The sequence below is a fragment of the Nanorana parkeri genome, unplaced genomic scaffold (genome assembly GCF_000935625.1).
Source record: "Nanorana parkeri isolate BGI_ZX_2015 unplaced genomic scaffold, ASM93562v1 scaffold659, whole genome shotgun sequence".
NCBI lineage: Eukaryota > Metazoa > Chordata > Amphibia > Anura > Dicroglossidae > Nanorana > Nanorana parkeri.
Genome location: NW_017306927.1, coordinates 564182 through 581602, shown reverse-complemented (window position 1 = coordinate 581602; position 17421 = coordinate 564182). Strand labels below are relative to the sequence as shown.

Below are 17421 nucleotides of genomic sequence, written 5' to 3'. Positions count from 1 at the left end.
GGTTTCCTACCACTTAGTGATTTGGGTCGCCTCTGGCAATCCAATCCTCATCTTCTACCAGCTGTCATACTTTAATTAATAACTGGGGCATGCCTCTTAACCTGAATCTATACTAGAGATGCACCGATACTAGTATCGGTGCCGATGCATAATATTTGCTCCGATGCCTAGCCCGATACTCTCGGTATCAGAAAGCCGGGCACGCTGCCCGGCTCCATGCTCCCTCGTCACTTGTGATGAGGGAGCATGGAGCCGGCTTCCCGGGAAGCCGGGCACCGTGTAATGACTCGCTGCCCGGCTTCCTGATTGGTCAGGAAGCTGGGCGCCATGTAATGACGTGGCGCCAGGCTTCCTGATTGGCCTAGTGACGAGAAGCCATGGGGACCGCTTCCCTGCTAATGGGGAAGCTGGGTGGCGAGTCTTTACACACCGCCCGGTTTCCCGGCTAATCAGGAAGGCAGATGGCGAGTCATTACACGTCGCCTGGCTTACTTAATGGGACTTCCGGTATCGGCGAGTACCGAAAAAAAAAATAACGGTACTCGATACCGAAATACCAGTATCTGTGCATCCCTAGTCTATACTTTTACCACCACGTGGTTGCGACATGTCTGATTATACACACAGAGGGGACAGTCACACTGTAGCAGGTGCCCCCAGCTCACTTTCTAGTAACTGCTTGCATCTGGTCTACTGACCATACCAACATCTGCTGCTCGAAATCATTTTGCCCTCTGCTTTTGCAGTCTATTCTGTCCTTATAGTCTTCTTTAGCTCCATCATGTGTGGCTGGATCCTCTGCCCTTTTTGGCTGAAGTCTTTATCATAGTCATGCAAGAGTTTATTGTCCAAGTCACCTAGTTATTTGCAGAGTTGGTTCACAAACGTGCTTCTACACCCTGTCCTCACCAATCCTGGCTGTGACTTTACTTTGTCAAACCATGTCCGATTGATAACAATTCCTTAAAACAGAACTAACCACTGCGGTTAATCCATTAATAAAAGTGTGGAGCAAATGGGTCTAGCATTAAACTTTAGCTGTGACAGTTTGCTGAAAGCCTCTTGTCTAATTTCTTGCATGTGTCTTTTTTCGGTACATATGCGTACAGAACTGGGGCTAAAGTGCAGGACTACAGAACCTTTGTGCAAGACGCGCTTCTTTTGCATGACCTTCGAGAAATCTGGTCTCTTCACATTGACTCTTGATCATATTATCAAGGATACTACTGGTGGCAACAGCACCCATCTGAGTGGAAGAAACACAAAGTGTCTGTAAGGTCTACCTCAAATCGCCCTTTTGTTTCTCCACTGCCCCAACATTCACATGGAAACCTTGCAAGCTTGGCTTCCAGTGTACCCTTACTGTCTGGCACTCATTCTGCCACATCCTGAGACAAGCCTTCTTCTACATTTCCCAGAGTGTTGGGGTGCTTGGACAGCTTGCATCTCAGACACTTCGGTGAAGGTAGTGGTATCCCAGGGCTACAAACTGAAGTTTTGCTCCCTGGCCACTCCTAGGTTCCTCACCTCCAAACTTCCTTTGTCACCACACAATAGAAGATCTCCATCAAACCCTCTTGAGTCTTCTGGACCAAGGGTTGATACTTAGAGGTGCACCGATATGGAAATTTCAAAACCGAAATAAAAACAATTGTCAGGCCGAAACCGAAAATGTTCATTTTAATTTTTTCAAATATTTAATTTTTTATTTTTTATAAGCTTTTACATTTTTTTATTAAATATTTTTTTTTTTTACTTTTAGGGGTTTCAGGGGAAATATTAGGGGTCTAAACAGACCCCTGATCTTTCCCTTTTAAAATAGAAAAAAAGATTGAGGACACAAAGTTTTTCTGTAGCCCCAGTTATCAATAAACAGGAATGCTCTATACAGCGTGTTCCTGTTCATTGATAACATGAGAACATGTATTTACTATAAGCACAATGATGAATGAACAGGAGGTGATGTAGATCACTTCCCATTCATTCATAATTGAGGATATAGTCAACATACTCTGTCCTCAATTATTTACAAACACTCAGCGATCACTGTGTTTGCACTTGCTCTCCTTCCTGACACAGGAGGCTGATCGAGCGGTGCAGGGAGAAGAGCTCAGCCTTCTGTGGCTGTCTCCGCCCCTACACCGCTCTGCCGGACTGTGATAGGAGGCTGAGCGGTGCGGGGAGGAGAGACGTCGGCCACTCACAGCACTCGGCCGGCTGTCACACTTTCTCTCCTCCCCGCTGGGACACAGAGCAGCGCCTTTAGCCAAAAGTGCCATTTTCGGCCAATATGTTTCGGTGACCAATATATCGGTGCATCCCTAGTTGATACCCACAATTCCGGTTCCAGAATGGTTTCAAGGGTTCTACTCCAATCTGTGTACTGTTTACAGATCCAAAGGGAGCACGCACCCTATCTTGGATTTTAAAGCTCTGTGTCTTCAATCAAGTCCACAAATTGTGCATGGAATCCACCACATCAGTGATCATCTTCCTTCAGCTTTGTGCACTGGTGCGCAGTCATGTTGGAACAGGAAGGGGCCATCCACAAACTGTTCCCACAAATTTGGGAGCATGAAATTGTCCAAAATGTCTTGGTATGCTGATGCCTTAAGAGTTCCCTTCACTGGAACTAAGGGGCCCATCCCCTGAAAAACAACCCCACACCATAATCCCCCCTCCACCAAACTTTACACAATGCAGTCAGGCAAGTACCGTTCTCCTGGCAACCGCCAAACCCAGACACGTTCATCGGATTGCCAGACAGAGAAGCGTGATTCGTCACTCCAGAGAGCATGTCTCCACTTCTTTAGAGTCCAGTGGCGGGATGCTGTACACCACTGCATCTGACGCTTTGCATTTGACTTGGTGATGTAAGGCTTGGCTGCAGCTGCTCAGCCATGGAAACCCATTCCATGAAGCTCTCTACGCACTGCTGTTGTTGTGCCAATCTGAAGGCCACACGAAGTTTGGAGGTCTGTAGCTATTGACTCTGCAGACAGTTGGCGACTTCTACGCACTGTGAGCTTCAGCATGTGCTGACCCCGCTCTGTCATTTTACGTGGCCTACAACTTCGTGGCTGAGGTGCTGTTGTTCCCAGTTTCTTCTACTTTGTTATAATACCACTAACAGGTGACCGTGGAATATTTAGTAGCAAGGAAATTTCACAGATGGACTTATGGCACAGGTGGCAACCTATCACGGTACCATGCTTGAATTCACTGAGCTCCTGAGAGCAACCCATTCTCTCACAAATGTTTGTAGAAGTGTCTGCATGCCGAGGTACTTGATTTTATACACCTGTGGCCATGCAGGTGATTGGAACACCTGAATCCAATGATTTGGGGGCGGTGTCCCAATACTTTTGGCAATATAGTGCAGGATGAGCCATAAGCACTTCTGTCAGTTAGATTCCAGTAAGGAAAGATAACACTTTATGTATCTCTACTTTCTCCTCCTCTCTTCCCAACCTGAAGGTTTGTAAGCTCAGGCTCAAACAGAAATATAAATGCCTCTCATTGTGTAGTATTTCACAACTCAAAATGTATTAGGGGATTAAAAACACTTACATAAAATATCATAGTCTATACTGTTTGCCATAAAAAGATATGTAATAAAATGATTCACTATAAAAATGACAAATATAGCCATCTATCTAGCTTAATATCACATAATTATTGTAAGAATTGAATGATGTGACATTAAGCTAGAGAAGCCCCCTTTCACCATATGTGTTTTAAAATGGGTATAATATACAATTGTAATGCCATTTACTTTATATGACCCCCTTGTGTATATGTGCTATATTTGTCGTTTTTATAGTGAATAATGTTATACATATCTTTTTACGGCTAACAGTATGTGGTCCCAAATATCTAACATTTAATCTTTACAGCTCCGTTTAAGTTTTATGGCTCCATATGTTGCTCTTATTTTTTATAGTCTTTTCCCTTTTTATGAACAAATTGGCTTTGAGACCTATTTTAAATTGGGTTGTATAAACAGATTTGGAGTAAGACGTGAGGAAAGATCATGCGTAGGACTCGTGAACTGTTTAGCTCATTGAAACGAGATTGGATGCTGGAGACTTCTAGTGGCAGTTTTTGTACACAGCACTATACTGTATACTTAATGTGTAGAATATTGGGAGAATAAACAGGTGAACAGGAAGCGTCTGTACGCTCACTACCCCCTGGAAGAATTCCTTGGTGACGAAACGCATCGGGAGGGCGGAGTATTCACACTCTCCCTGATACTGATGTGCTGTGACATGTACGATTGGAGACGTTTTTCATGCGATTGAATGATCTTTTATGTAAGTGCTTTTAATCCCCGATTACATTTTGAGTTGTGAAATACTACACAATGAGAGGCGTTTTATATTTCTGAGGAAGGAAGCGGTGATAAATAAAGTGTTATCTTTCCTTACTGGAGTCTAACTGAGAGGAGAAACACCAGTGACAGAAGCGCTTAGTGCGGTTTAATGGTTTTTTTAAAACTTGCGGTAGAGTGAAGATCTATGTGTATATACATTAACACATAAGGTGTAGTTTATGAACACTAATTGCACCTGGTTGATTAACTTCTATAAGTCTTGGAAGAAAGAGAATCTCTTCACTGATAATTGGACATTGCACGAAGCTTATCACTATATTTTCTTTCAATTGATTATAGTCAGGGCTTGAAAAATCCTGTGACAAGAGGACGCTGGAGCCGGACGAGTAGCTTCCCGGCTTTACATTCAAGCGATTGGGCATCTAGCGGTGATTATATACCACCAAAAGAAAGCTCCGTATGTCCCAAAAAATATTAACATAAATTGCAAGGCTATAGGCCGGTCATGCTGAGTGGTAATATTTTTGACTGACTGGTGAGACGCCATCAAATTTTTCAAGCCCTGGATATAGTATATGAGTTATTTATTGTTTGCACTTCTGAACTGCATAGATTGATATGCCAGATATATGATGCACATGTTGGTTTGATGTTGTTCATTTGGGTAGAGCGCAGTGCATGGATATTTATTATTTTGTGGTGTTTTCACTTGTTAGCATTGTTTTGTATTTCTACACCTGAGCGCGGCTAAGAGGGTTAATTATATATAATATGAAAATAAAACGTGCAGATTTGTTTTTTTCTTTTTCCCATGCAGTAGTAGCTCATTCTAAATGAATGGACTGCCTTGATGCAATGCACATAAATGTATGAAATACTGCATGTTAATTTGCATGCAGTAACCCATCTGACTGGATGGGCAGATGTGAAGAGGGTGAGATCAGACAGTCTAATATAACATGGGTGCAAAAATTGAAAAAAGGGCCTCAGTCATGAAGGGGTTAATAAAGCTATACAGGTGATGCTTATAGTTAGTATACAGTAGATCTTCTGCATGTCGCATTATTTAAGGTGAATAAGGTGAATATGCATTTAAATTAGACTAATGCAGTGTTGCCAAATTCAAACGTTTCCCCAGTCTTTCAAATCTGGTTCAGAGGCACTGGCTTCTGTTATAGGTTATAACAATCTATAACCAATGATTGTTAGCTTAAATCCATCCCTTTCCAGTATTTCCAGACTGCCAACAGGAAACATGAGTAACTTGAATGACATTTTCAAAGTGCCCAGTCAACTTCTGCAGCAATCATTTTTCCCCATACATGGTTCCACATTTGTATGAGTGCTCAATTAGTTTGTGCCTCCTCAACCTTTGCGAAGCCTGGAGCTGCATGGCAGCCATCCTGAAGTAAGGAACACTTTGTTATAACCTGAATTTAATTTGCTAGCAAAATAGAGTGATTTTATTTTGAACAGAACGCTGTGGTACAATACATTTTGTTCATTACAAATAATTTACAAAACATTCATCAATCATATTATATGCCAGCTTTAGTGACTGCAGAACATCAAAAGTAGCCCCGAGGCCTATGGAACACTTGCAATCCTGATGCGGCACTAAGAAGTGCGGAACTGCTTCCACCTTGTTCCCTCTTTGCCCACGTTAGTGAGGTGTCGCCAGCTACTGATGGATCAACATAGCGGAAGCAGTTGAATATTTGTGCTATAAAGGGATCCTGTCACTGCCGAGCTGAAAGCACTGGCAGTATCACCGGTGTGTTGACATGGCTCAAAACAGAATGTGCCACTGTTATGTTGTAGTAACAGTAACGAGTGAAAAAAGATATGAAATGTTTTACTTTTTTCTCCAAATGTTCAAAATATAGTCATATCATTTTCTTAGCACAGAACTAAAACGTGTATTGATGCCCACGAAGACAAATTACATATTTTCTACCTCCTGCACTATCACATCAGTACCACATGGTGGCAGAATTCTCACAGAGAACTATGCAAAAAAAAGTACAATCTCCCTTTATTTACAATCAAAGTACCCCGGTCTTTATGTTCTTTTTTTGTGTAATGCCTTATACAGTCTGTCATTCACAAATAAAGTGATCCGTTCAAAGATAATTTTGTTCCTTATTAGAAAACAAAATCATTATAGTCATATTTTATAAATCTAAGGTAAATCTATATCACAGTAGAATTTTACATTTCCCAAGTGCATTATGGGAGTAATATGGAAACATTCTACCCCAGCAGAACATAAAAATACACTTTTCAAATAAAAGGCAAACATTTTCCATAAGTAGATGATTTGTAAGGTCTAGTAGTACAAGGTAAAGCTGTTAGGGCGAGGACAGCCTAGCACTTACATGCGATTTAGACATCCGCTTGTGTTGGAAAACATTACCAAGTTTGCCCTCTCGTGTCAGTTTGTGTATTGGCTGTATTGTTTCCCATCCTTATTGCGCTATTAACAGTTGCTGTAAATGCCAAAGTAAAAACAACAGATGAGGTAGTAGCGGCGGAATGGCTGAACTGCTGCTTGCTGTGTATATATTTCCTCTGGGTTGTGGCTCCACTGTAATGTATCCATTGATGATTCCAATTTGTGGAGGAGGGTCTGTAACACTGAAAAAACAAGACAGGAAAATGTGTTGTCAGTTCAACTTCATGGTGGTGTGAGGCTAACAGGCCTATTCACAAAAGGGTGAAGAGTTTGGAGAAGTGAACAATCTAGGAGAACATAGCTGAACTGGAAAGTGAGCTGAATTGGAGAAGTTTTCCAGTTCAGCTATGTTGGCCTAGATTGTTCACTTCTCCTGCCTTCTCCAAACTCTTCACTCTTTGTGAATAACCTTGCTAATGTTAGGTGATAAATGATGAAAGGGAAACGATCAGGTAAGTTTCATGTCAGTTACTTTTAAAAGTGTTTGTGCATATTATTATTATAATACAGGATTTATATAGCGCCAACTGTTTGTGCATCAAGACAAGATGGCAGAATTGTATAGGTACAAACATCTATGAGAATCCTTTGTCATGTGTTAAATGTTATTTGTAAAACAAAGCCCTATGGGTTAGCTAAAGATACAGCACAGCAAAGCTTGTTGCTTGATTTGCAACTCCCTTTGTCTGAGAGAAACCTCCTATTGAAGCATTTGATACCAGAGGAGTGATTACACATGGAGTTATGTAAATAAGGGGCTTCTTTCTAAACAGGTGAAGAAGAGAAGAACTACCCCTGCTGGCTGGAGAGAAGACTGCAGCACATTAAAACCAGACCTTATGATTAAATGCAAGGTCTGCTTCTTAAATACTGACCCACCCCCCATTCTAAAATGCCACAATTTATATAGTGTATGTCCAGCCCAAACTTTTGTTCTTAGCATTGGATAGATTGAGGAAGGGTTAGTTGAGTTGTTGCTGCTATTTTTAGATAGGTTTTCTCTCACTTCCTGTCCTGGTGACAATGTTTTACTAGGTTGGAAGTGAGGGAAAATCTCCAACAGAAACACATAAAACGTTTTTGACTTGACATATACTGTACTTTAAAAAGAAAAATTCCCAGTACAATTTCTCAGAATGAGACCACAATGTAACAGGAATGTGGAGGTTGGACTATTGAGTTGTAAGTACAATGTGCGCATTACTGCATATCCATTTCTATAACTTCAACTGAGAAATAAAGTGGATCTCTGACCAAAACTTGTTAGGAAAGGTTAGAACCTTTTGTAAGGTATTTATTGGTCTGTATGTCACATGGGGAAGATTTCCCCTTACCGTCTGTACCAGTAATTTGTAGCAGAATGAGTAAGGCTCCATTCACACATTAAAGAAAATGCATTGCAATGTGCATTGTTCAGACTATTGCAGTGGATGTGTGTCCTGCAAAATAGTCCAGTAAAACAAATGGCAAATGCACTCATCAACTCATAACCAGCTTTAAGGAGGTTGGGCTGCCTCCAGGATATAGAGGTGCCTTGGCGCAGCTGTGCGGCTTTCACATTTTCTGCAGAAGACGTGTATCTAAACCTCTGTTTTTAACCTTAGCGGTGAGACAAGTTGTTTTACATGCTGGCTGGTGAGTGTGCTGGGAAACGTTTTGCTGTTGTACTGTAAAATAGTACAGGCGTGATTTTATGGGCGGATTCCGTGCGCTGCAGGTATAGTAATAACCACAATCGCGGGGAATTCGCACGTATGTTACCGTTTGCACGGTTTCGTATGGCACAGTTTTCTTCACGGGAAACACTACAGTTATGTGTGACTGGAGCCTAAGGTCTTGTTCACACCCAGCGCGGAGCAGGTGCAGAGCAGTTGCAAACCGGATCAAAACTGCGTCCAAAGTATTCCAATGGTATTTTTTGCTCCAGTTCACATCGCAGAGTTCAGTTCCAGAGCAGGTGAAAAAACTGCAGCAAGCCCTGTTTTACCTGCTCTGGAACGCATGCGAACGCATCAAACACGCATGCAAATGCCCGAAACGCACAAAGCCCATGTTAAACCAAAAACATTTTTTTTTAAACGAAAAACGGCCCGGAACGCATCAAAAACGTGGCACAACCCACTGCACTGCGGGTGCAGAAACCTGGGCGGATCTGCTCTGCATTTGGTGTGAACAAGGCCTTAGGGTTAGCACCTCTTTTCTGTATTACTGTCTCTATTTCTGTTGGGAGGGACAGGAAATAGGGCAAAATGTCCCAGCACAGACAGAAATAAATAGCTGACAGCTTCCATCTTAAACATTATACGGTATCTTTGTGCATTCCTTTTGGGTTGTGCATCTCTACTGAATGTAACCGAAATGATCATACACAAGTATAGCATTAAACATGCACTTTCAGTCCATTGATATACATACTATGTAACACATTTCTTCCTATTACACTGATTTGCATGCTACACTCCTATCTTTATGATCATGTTGTATCAGGTGTATGTAAGCCCTAATAATAAACTTTTCTTATTTCCTCCCTTTTGATCTGTTAAATAAGCAATACGTCCAATGCAACAAAAACTGTTGATCTTGTCCGAAATGTATAGCTGCCCTCTGCCGGCTTCCTAAGAGTCTGTTAAGCCCTCCGAGTTCTTATCTTGGGCAACAGAATGAAAAGCCTTTATGTTGTGGAGATTTGAGACTTGGGGTGGCTGAATAGTTCAACATAAGACACTAGGCAGTGCTGACACCTCTCTGTGTTGTCAGCCCACAACAGGATATTAAGAGCTGAGTGCATTTCTGGCAGATCAACTTGGAGGGTATTTAAAGGGATAAAACATGGAGAGATGTGCATATATTGTACTGCATATGTTTTTGTTTTCTTTTTTAATTTGTGTTGCCATATGCTTTCAGACGTAAATGCAGTTCATCCAATATGCCGTTTATTCACTATGATCAGTTAATACTGTCTGACTACCTTCACTGTTATGGATTTCACCACAAATTCACCCAAGTTTGTGGAGTGGTGACTATAAATGCCTTTTATCGTTCTAGCTGCAGTGTTTTGAAAAGCCGCAGATACTTTTTTTTGTTCTGTAGATGGACAGCTGCAATTGGCACCAAGGTATTATTTCACAAAACACACACACAGCCATACAAGTAGTCACTAATAGATTTAGCTGCTTTTCTGTTGGGGCATTTCACACCTCACTGCTGAAGATTTTCTGTTTGCTTTCCCTGTTTGTCCCCTGTAATCAATAGACTTTGCTCATGTGTAGCCATGACACCAGCAGTCTGGTTGCAAGGCCAGTGGTACAAAAGGAGTGACCTATATATTTTTATGTATGTGTTAGTTTAGGATCTACCTTTTCTATAGCTCACTAATGTGAAGTCAGTGAAACCTAATCATATAAGACAATGGATCTCTGCACTTCACACACTGACCATTTGCCTTATTAACAACTTGAGTCCCCTGGCCTTTTTCTCCCTTAATCCCCCAGAGTCCCAGAGGTTTTTTTTGTTTGTTTTGGAGATGCCTCAGGGCTGCATATTATGCTTTTTAGTGTTGAAACCTACTTTTATATGCTGTATTGTTTTTTCGGGTCAGAAAGGTATTGCTTTCATTTGGTAGCACATTATTATAAATATATTTTTATTTCTTATATTTTTTGGGGGGGGGGGGGAAGAAAAATTAAAACATTTACATTCCTGTCATTCTTCCCAATGCAACATTGATATCATTTGGGCACCCACAGATATTTACCCTAAAACATAATCGACAAACTTTGCTCATTACAATTATAATGCATTAGTATGATTTCTGCGTAACGTAGCAGAATGGTAAATGTTTGCATTTTACGTTACGAAAGCTTTATTACACTTTCTAAGCTGCATTGTACTGCATGCAGGAAAAAACTGTGTTTGTGTAAGCATAACATTAGGATCGGGACTGGTTGGCGAGGACACAAATTAGCACAATGGTGATTTTTTTTTCCCCACAGGTGTGCCATCACTAAAAATGACATTGCATTAATTTCTGTGAATATTTACAGCCCACACCGTAAATGTTATCTAGATCACCCAACAGTAATTGTTGGAACCTTGGCACTAATCTGGGGAGGAATTGTTTTTACATTTATTTTAAAAAAAAGATTTATTCTTTTATACACTTTTTTTTTTGTATGCTATCTTCTTACTTTATGGGGGTCTGGATCCATACCAGATCCAGACCCCCCCATGCAGCAACAGATCACTTCTAATAGAGACCTTTTGCTGGCTGCAATCAGCCAGCATTAGTTAATTATAGTTAGGGATGCACCGATACCAAGTACAGTACTCGGTACAAGTACCGATACATTTCGAGCTCCAGGACTAGACTAGATAAATTGTAAAAGTTAGGAGGCAGCTGTCATTTGTAAGGAGCACACAGACCTCCTGGGATTTGTGCATCTGTTTTAATGTATGATTTTGTTTTTATAAATAAAGGGATGCACAGATACCAGTTTTGCGAGTACGAGTACTGTTACTTGCCCAAGTACTTACAAGTACGAGTACTGATACATTTTTGTTCATTGTCATGTGACAGTTTTTCTAAAACAATACAGACTAATGATTTCAGGGCAGTGGTGGAGTGCCAGAGCCAGGTCCCAGCTGCAACCGCTGCAACCCTGGTAGTTCTCATGAATATGCCAAGTATCTGCACTGGTACTCGAAAGTATCTGTGCATCCCTAGTTATAGTAGTAATCTATTGTTGCAGGGAGATGCTGAACAGAGCTGCAACAGTTCAAGGTGGAAGCATTGTGTTTACAGTGATTTGCTATGGAGCATTGTGCAACAAGATCCGAAACCCAATAGCCGATTGTTTCAGCTCCTGGGCTTACTGCTGAATGCTACCTGTTAGTGACAGCCAACATTTCCAGCCGGGACCTGCAGTAGCCGCAATCCAGGTGCTAAAATGGTGCTTGGATGAATAGCCATTGTCCCTGTGCTGTTTAAAACTTTAACCTGGTCCTCAAATGGTTAAAAATATATCCATACGTTCTCTATTTACGGAATATTTTCTAGGGTAAAAACCTGACATTTGTGACATATGCAAGAGTTTCTGAGAACAGCACAAGCCGATACAGGTTGCTGCCGGTTGTGTATAATGTTTATCAGATTTAAGGAATATATGGCATATTCTGGAATTCAGAATCCTGCCACTGTATAGCCTGCAGCAAGGAATATCTGTAATGGTGATTGCAAGGTACATCAAATGTGAGTTGTTCATTAACCTGCATTTTGCCTCATGCTAGCCAGGATATTTGTTTAATAAACAATTTTAATGGTAAAAAAAGTTAATATTAAAGCACATCTAACATCTTACCAGTACTTAAGGCCCCTTTCACACTTGTGAATGAGGCCAATCACATCAGCCTCATTAATTCCTCTGTGAGAATAATGCAAATTCCTCTGTGAGACTCGTGATTTCCACCGGGTGGGAGGCGCTGTATAATCCAATGACAGCTACCACTACCCACAGGCTAATCATAAGTAATAGCGCAGCCTGCGCTTACCTGCAAATGACTGCACCTACACGTGGACTGTTTGTGTCCAGTTGCGATTGTCCGCAGGTAATAGCAGGCTGTGCGATTACTTCCGAACAGCTACTGGCAGTGCCAGCTATCTTTGAGTCTCATGGAGGAATATATCAAACCTATGTGATTGGCCTGATTCTTAGGTGTGAATGATTTCTATTTCTGTCCATCAAGTCCTGAGATTTACAAAGCCCTACCTGAGAAGCACAACAAGCCTGGTAACCCGACTTTTCTCTACTGCAGTAAAGCAACACAGCTAGGTCACCTCACTGCCCCTACTTGTGACTAGACAGTAAAGGAGCAACAAGAGACAGACGAGGCCATCTCTATCTTTCTTCTCCTTTCATCATGTTCTTTGTAAACAAATGTGAATGCAGGACAACAGATTGGCCCTTAGTACAGCCAAATTCAGGCATTTATTCTAGTTGCGGTTATAATACAATAAAAGTTAAGAAATCCATAACTACATTGTGTTTTTTAATATCTGTTTGGAGCTTCACAGCTTTGCCAATGCAGCAAACACCATTTATACACATCTCCATTAGTAAGACCTTATAGTAGTCTCATATTCATTACATTCCTTGCTGCAGAAGATGAAAACATTTTTGTCACGCCAAGTAATTTGTTCCCTTTATGCTGATTGAAAGTAAAGGTGACATTTTCATTCTCTTTCATTTTTATGCTTCATGCATTTCTATTTATGTAGCAGTATTTTTCTTATGTTTTTTTGTCCTTCACCAACCCACCTGTCTTGAATGCGAACCCAGAGATCGCTGAAGTGACGGTGATTTTCTTTCCGATGCTTCTTCTTTTTGTATTTTCTTTCAGCTTTATCCATTAGATGTACATTGTCAGACAATAGCAGATCAGGTAACAGCTCCTTGTTCCTGAGCATCTTTACTGGCTGCTTTAATTTGGAAATTCTTGTAGAAGATGTTGACGGCAGTCCCAACAGCAATGGCGAGGGCGACAGCTTTGAGGAGGATGGCGACTTTTTACTTTTACCGCTGTAAAAACACATTTTATAGTTTAAGAAACAAAAAAATAGAAAAAAATAAAAAACAAGCAGCATTTTTGATCATGGTTAATAAACAGCTGTCTTGTCATATCTTTTAAGAGAATAAAAGATATCTTGGTCATTGTGACATTCTTTTCTCCACTCTTCTTACAAAAATCCTCCATACTGTATGGAGTATTTGTATTGAACGGAGTAGTATTTGAAAAAGCATTATAAATAAAGCTGGCAAGCCCATATATTTACTCAGCAGATACACTATATGGTCAAAGGTATGTGAACACCACTCCAAATGATTGTGTTTAGGAGTTTCCAGTAAAGGGTACTGTTAATGCTATAGCACACAAAGACATTGCACGTTTCCACCCTTGTGTCATATGCTTGAGGAAGGTCTTCGATAGTCGTCACTGAAACAAGTGTCCACATTGGAAGATTTCCCCAAAATCCCTATTCTAGTAAAATGTATGATTTTTCCCTCACTTTCTTTCACAGTAACAGTGACCATTGGGGAACACAAGTAGCCACCCTCTAGAAGGAAGGACAGTGTCAACACCTTCAGAGATGATTTGAGGATCTACAGCCCAGTGATACACAAATAAGATACATATTTGTTAATAGTTGTGATACTTGAATACATTTTTAAGATTTAACTCCTGAGTTTCGTGTCAATTTAAGCTATCATAGTGGACATGGCTAAGAGGTCTGGCTACTATGTAGAGCAGGGGTAGCCAAACTCCAGCCCTCCAGCTGTGGTGAAACTACAAATCCCATGATGCATCTCTCTCTGGGAGTCATGTCTGTGGCTGTGAGAATCTTGCAATGCCTCATTTGTAGTTCCACCACAGCTGGAGGGCCGGAGTTTGGCTACCCCTGATGTAGAGAGACTCACTAATCACAATAGGTGCTATTGCCAACGCGGTCTGATAGGATCTGTGTAGAGCTGGCCCGGGGCCTACCTAATATAAAAATGTATTGGAAGATTTAGGTAGATCCTCATATTATACACAGTATTCTTGGAAAATCTACAAATATAGTACAGGGACTATTGCACATTGCACAGTCCGATTTTAGGTGTGTGTGGCCAGCTTGACAGCTTGCAAACGTTTACTGAATATGGTGGATATTCTTTTATTTATGGGTAAGCCAGTTAGGTGTGTAAATACAAAATAGTCTTACTGGGTGAAAATAATTTTGGTTGGTGATCATTTCTTTACCTAAAAAGATAGTATGACTAAGATTATGGCTTTTTGTGTATATTTTTTATTGTTAAACCTTTCTCTGACAGCATAATAGTCTAAATCTTACCTTGTGATAGGCCGCCCGGCAGGAGTGTGATGCACATCATAGCCATAGCTTTGTAACGCATCAATGACGGTGTTGTTTCCCATAAAGTGCCCTGTGCAAGAAAATTAAATACTTTTTCTTTTTTTTTCTGGTAAAAACATAAAACATTTGCTGTTACAGCCCACTGATGTTTAATAATAACACTAACAATGAAAATTGCTGCTGTCATACAAGACTGGAAAAATAATTCCATTAATTATGTTTTTTGGAAACAATTGACACTACTTTTCGATGACTGATCACCGCCGCTACAACAAATGTGTCATATTTTTTTCTACGTTATAAATAAAAGCACAGTTTGACTTTTTGTCAGAGGTTTGGCCAGCAGCAACCAGAATCCAGACATTCTGTTCACTGTGTACCAGAATTGTAATTTCCTGGTTATTGAATTGGCAAGCTGCTTTATCTAGCTGTTTATCTCTTATTATAACACTGGGAACTATCATGTGAATATAACTAACACACCCCACTCAGCACTCGTAAAGAAGGAAATGATTGCCAGTATCCACACAGAAAAAATACATACAAAGAATTTAACATTTTTAGTGTATATAAAGGAAGCTAAGAGAATTTTTTCCTGCGTGTGTTCACCTTTAAGCTCAACTCTGGCAGCAGGATTGTTTCAGATATATCATTAGTTCTGGGGATTACAGCTGGCACAGATACAGATACTTTTGGACTGTGAATGTACATACAAGTTCACTCCTGTCTATAGTCTTTCTAAATCTTACAGAGCCATCATCAATAGACTTTCCAAAGTGATCGGTAAAATCCTAATAGTAAAAAGAGGTTTTTCCTATCTAGATACAATCACACTAACAGACCCTTGCACTTTTTTTGTACTGGGACACATAAGACAAAGACACACTCTTTCTATTCTTCTTTTTTTAAATTTGTATTCAAATCTATAGCATCTTCTTTGAAACGCCTAAATTCAACTATCTCCTAAAATATTATTATACATTCATATAATGTGATGTGATATAGGCTATTGATTTCTCAACCACACACTTTTCCATAGGGTACAAAAGACACACAAGAGGTAAACAGATGAGTTCACAGTAAAGCACAAATTAAAAATAAATAATAAAAACTTCTTACCGGCTCCGAATGCAAAGAAAAAGCTTTTTTCTGGAAACTCCTCTAGCAGATCTTTCACTCTCTTCCCCATTCGCTCGTTCCTCTTATAAATGAGCTCTAGTCGGAAATAGTTATCAATCTCCTGTGCAGTTATTCTTTCTTGGGGTGGCAATGAGGAATTTATAAAATTAGGTACCTACAAAAACATTTGTATAGATTTTTTTTTAGCACAACCACATCGATTCTGTCATACTGAAGACACAAATTCAAATTTGATATTAAAAGCTTAAATAGAAAGTTTAGCCCTCTTTTGGGTCAAAGTAGCATATTTACCAATGCACTCCTGTGACCCAAACTTGGCATCTAACAGGCTAAAGCCCACTTTTTGCTGACAGCCTGCTGCAGCCGGGAAAAATCCTGACAATTTTTTCGGGATCCAACCCGATGCCTGATTTAAAGCTGGTTCTGCCTCTCTAGAGCCAGAGCCAGCTGTGCTTGCCCCCTTCTCATCTGTCCTTCCAAAGAGGAACAGAGAGGGGAGGGGGTAATCCATGTGGGGATCTCACATGGCAGTCACTGCTCTCTGCAGGGAGAAGACCAAGAGCTAAGTGATCAGTGGGACGGGATCACTCAGCTCCCAATCTATAAAGCTGGCGTGCGACACCTGCAGTGTCACCCACCAGCTCAAAGCATTGGGAAGAGTACATTTTCCTTTCACAATACTTCTCCTTTAACAAATAATGTAATAGTGTAAGTCCAGTCAATAATAGCAACAAGTAACCTTGACCTAATTGTTGGAAACATGACAAAAGTAATAACGCAGGCCACCAATCCTCCACCACCAGTGCCACAAAGATATCTAGGTTCACAATCATACAGCAGCACCTGCTGATCATCCCATTCACAGTAATATTTGCCTTACTATATGTAAGTATCTAGCTTGGTGTAGATCTCTACCTAGGTTAGATAAGGTCACATCAACTATCAAGGTAAAGATTTGCAGTCAGGTCCTCGGGGGTGATGCTTAGGGGACTTGAGCCCCTGTAAGTATTCTCCTGGTTCCACAGCACACCCAAATATGATTGGCAACACTGCAGCAGCAGAAGCAACGGGGTTGTCAGGGACACTTCAGCCTTGGACAGCAGCACAGCAAATGCAATAAGAGCAGGATAGAGGTGGGACAATGATCAGTGGGATAGATATATAAAGATATGGAGCCAAGCCCCCTTGCTGGCTGCAACAGAGCCCTGCTCCACTTGCATCCAATACAGTAGAGTACTGGAAACGTTGCTCATGATGCTTAGTTTGATTTATTTTTTCTTAGTCCTAATTATAGTTATTTCTATGCATACCTGTGTTTTTTTTATTGAGCGCAAAACTGCACATGCCAGAGGTCATTGTGCTATGCTTTGTGCTCTGCTATGGGCTGATAGCAGGGAGAACAAGATTTGACTTTACATCCAGTAGGGCCACAAAGAGTCATTACTAAGAGGAGCCTTTCATTCTTATTCACAGCCTGCACTAGATGCAAATCTAAACAATTATTCTGAGCTGTCAATAAAGTTCAGTTGGGTCAAAGAACATTGCTAAGAAGCTGCTGGTAGGAAAGCTTAGCATGGCTGT

The 17421-nt window shown here is 40.7% G+C and overlaps 1 protein-coding gene across 1 annotated transcript in view; it reads right to left on the bottom strand.

Annotated features, from left to right (window-relative positions):
* Positions 1-6692: 6692 nt before the first annotated feature.
* The window catches only part of TRABD2A (TraB domain containing 2A), a 71205-nt gene continuing 60476 nt past the window's right edge, over positions 6693-17421 (bottom strand). The window contains exons 4-8 of the mRNA XM_018563368.1: positions 15820-15994; positions 14680-14770; positions 13855-13857; positions 13106-13366; positions 6693-6973 (exon numbers count right to left, since the gene is read on the bottom strand). Of these exons, the coding sequence (XP_018418870.1) occupies positions 6805-6973; positions 13106-13366; positions 13855-13857; positions 14680-14770; positions 15820-15994 (699 nt within the window). The 3' untranslated portion in view covers positions 6693-6804. The remainder of the gene's footprint in view (positions 6974-13105; positions 13367-13854; positions 13858-14679; positions 14771-15819; positions 15995-17421) is intronic.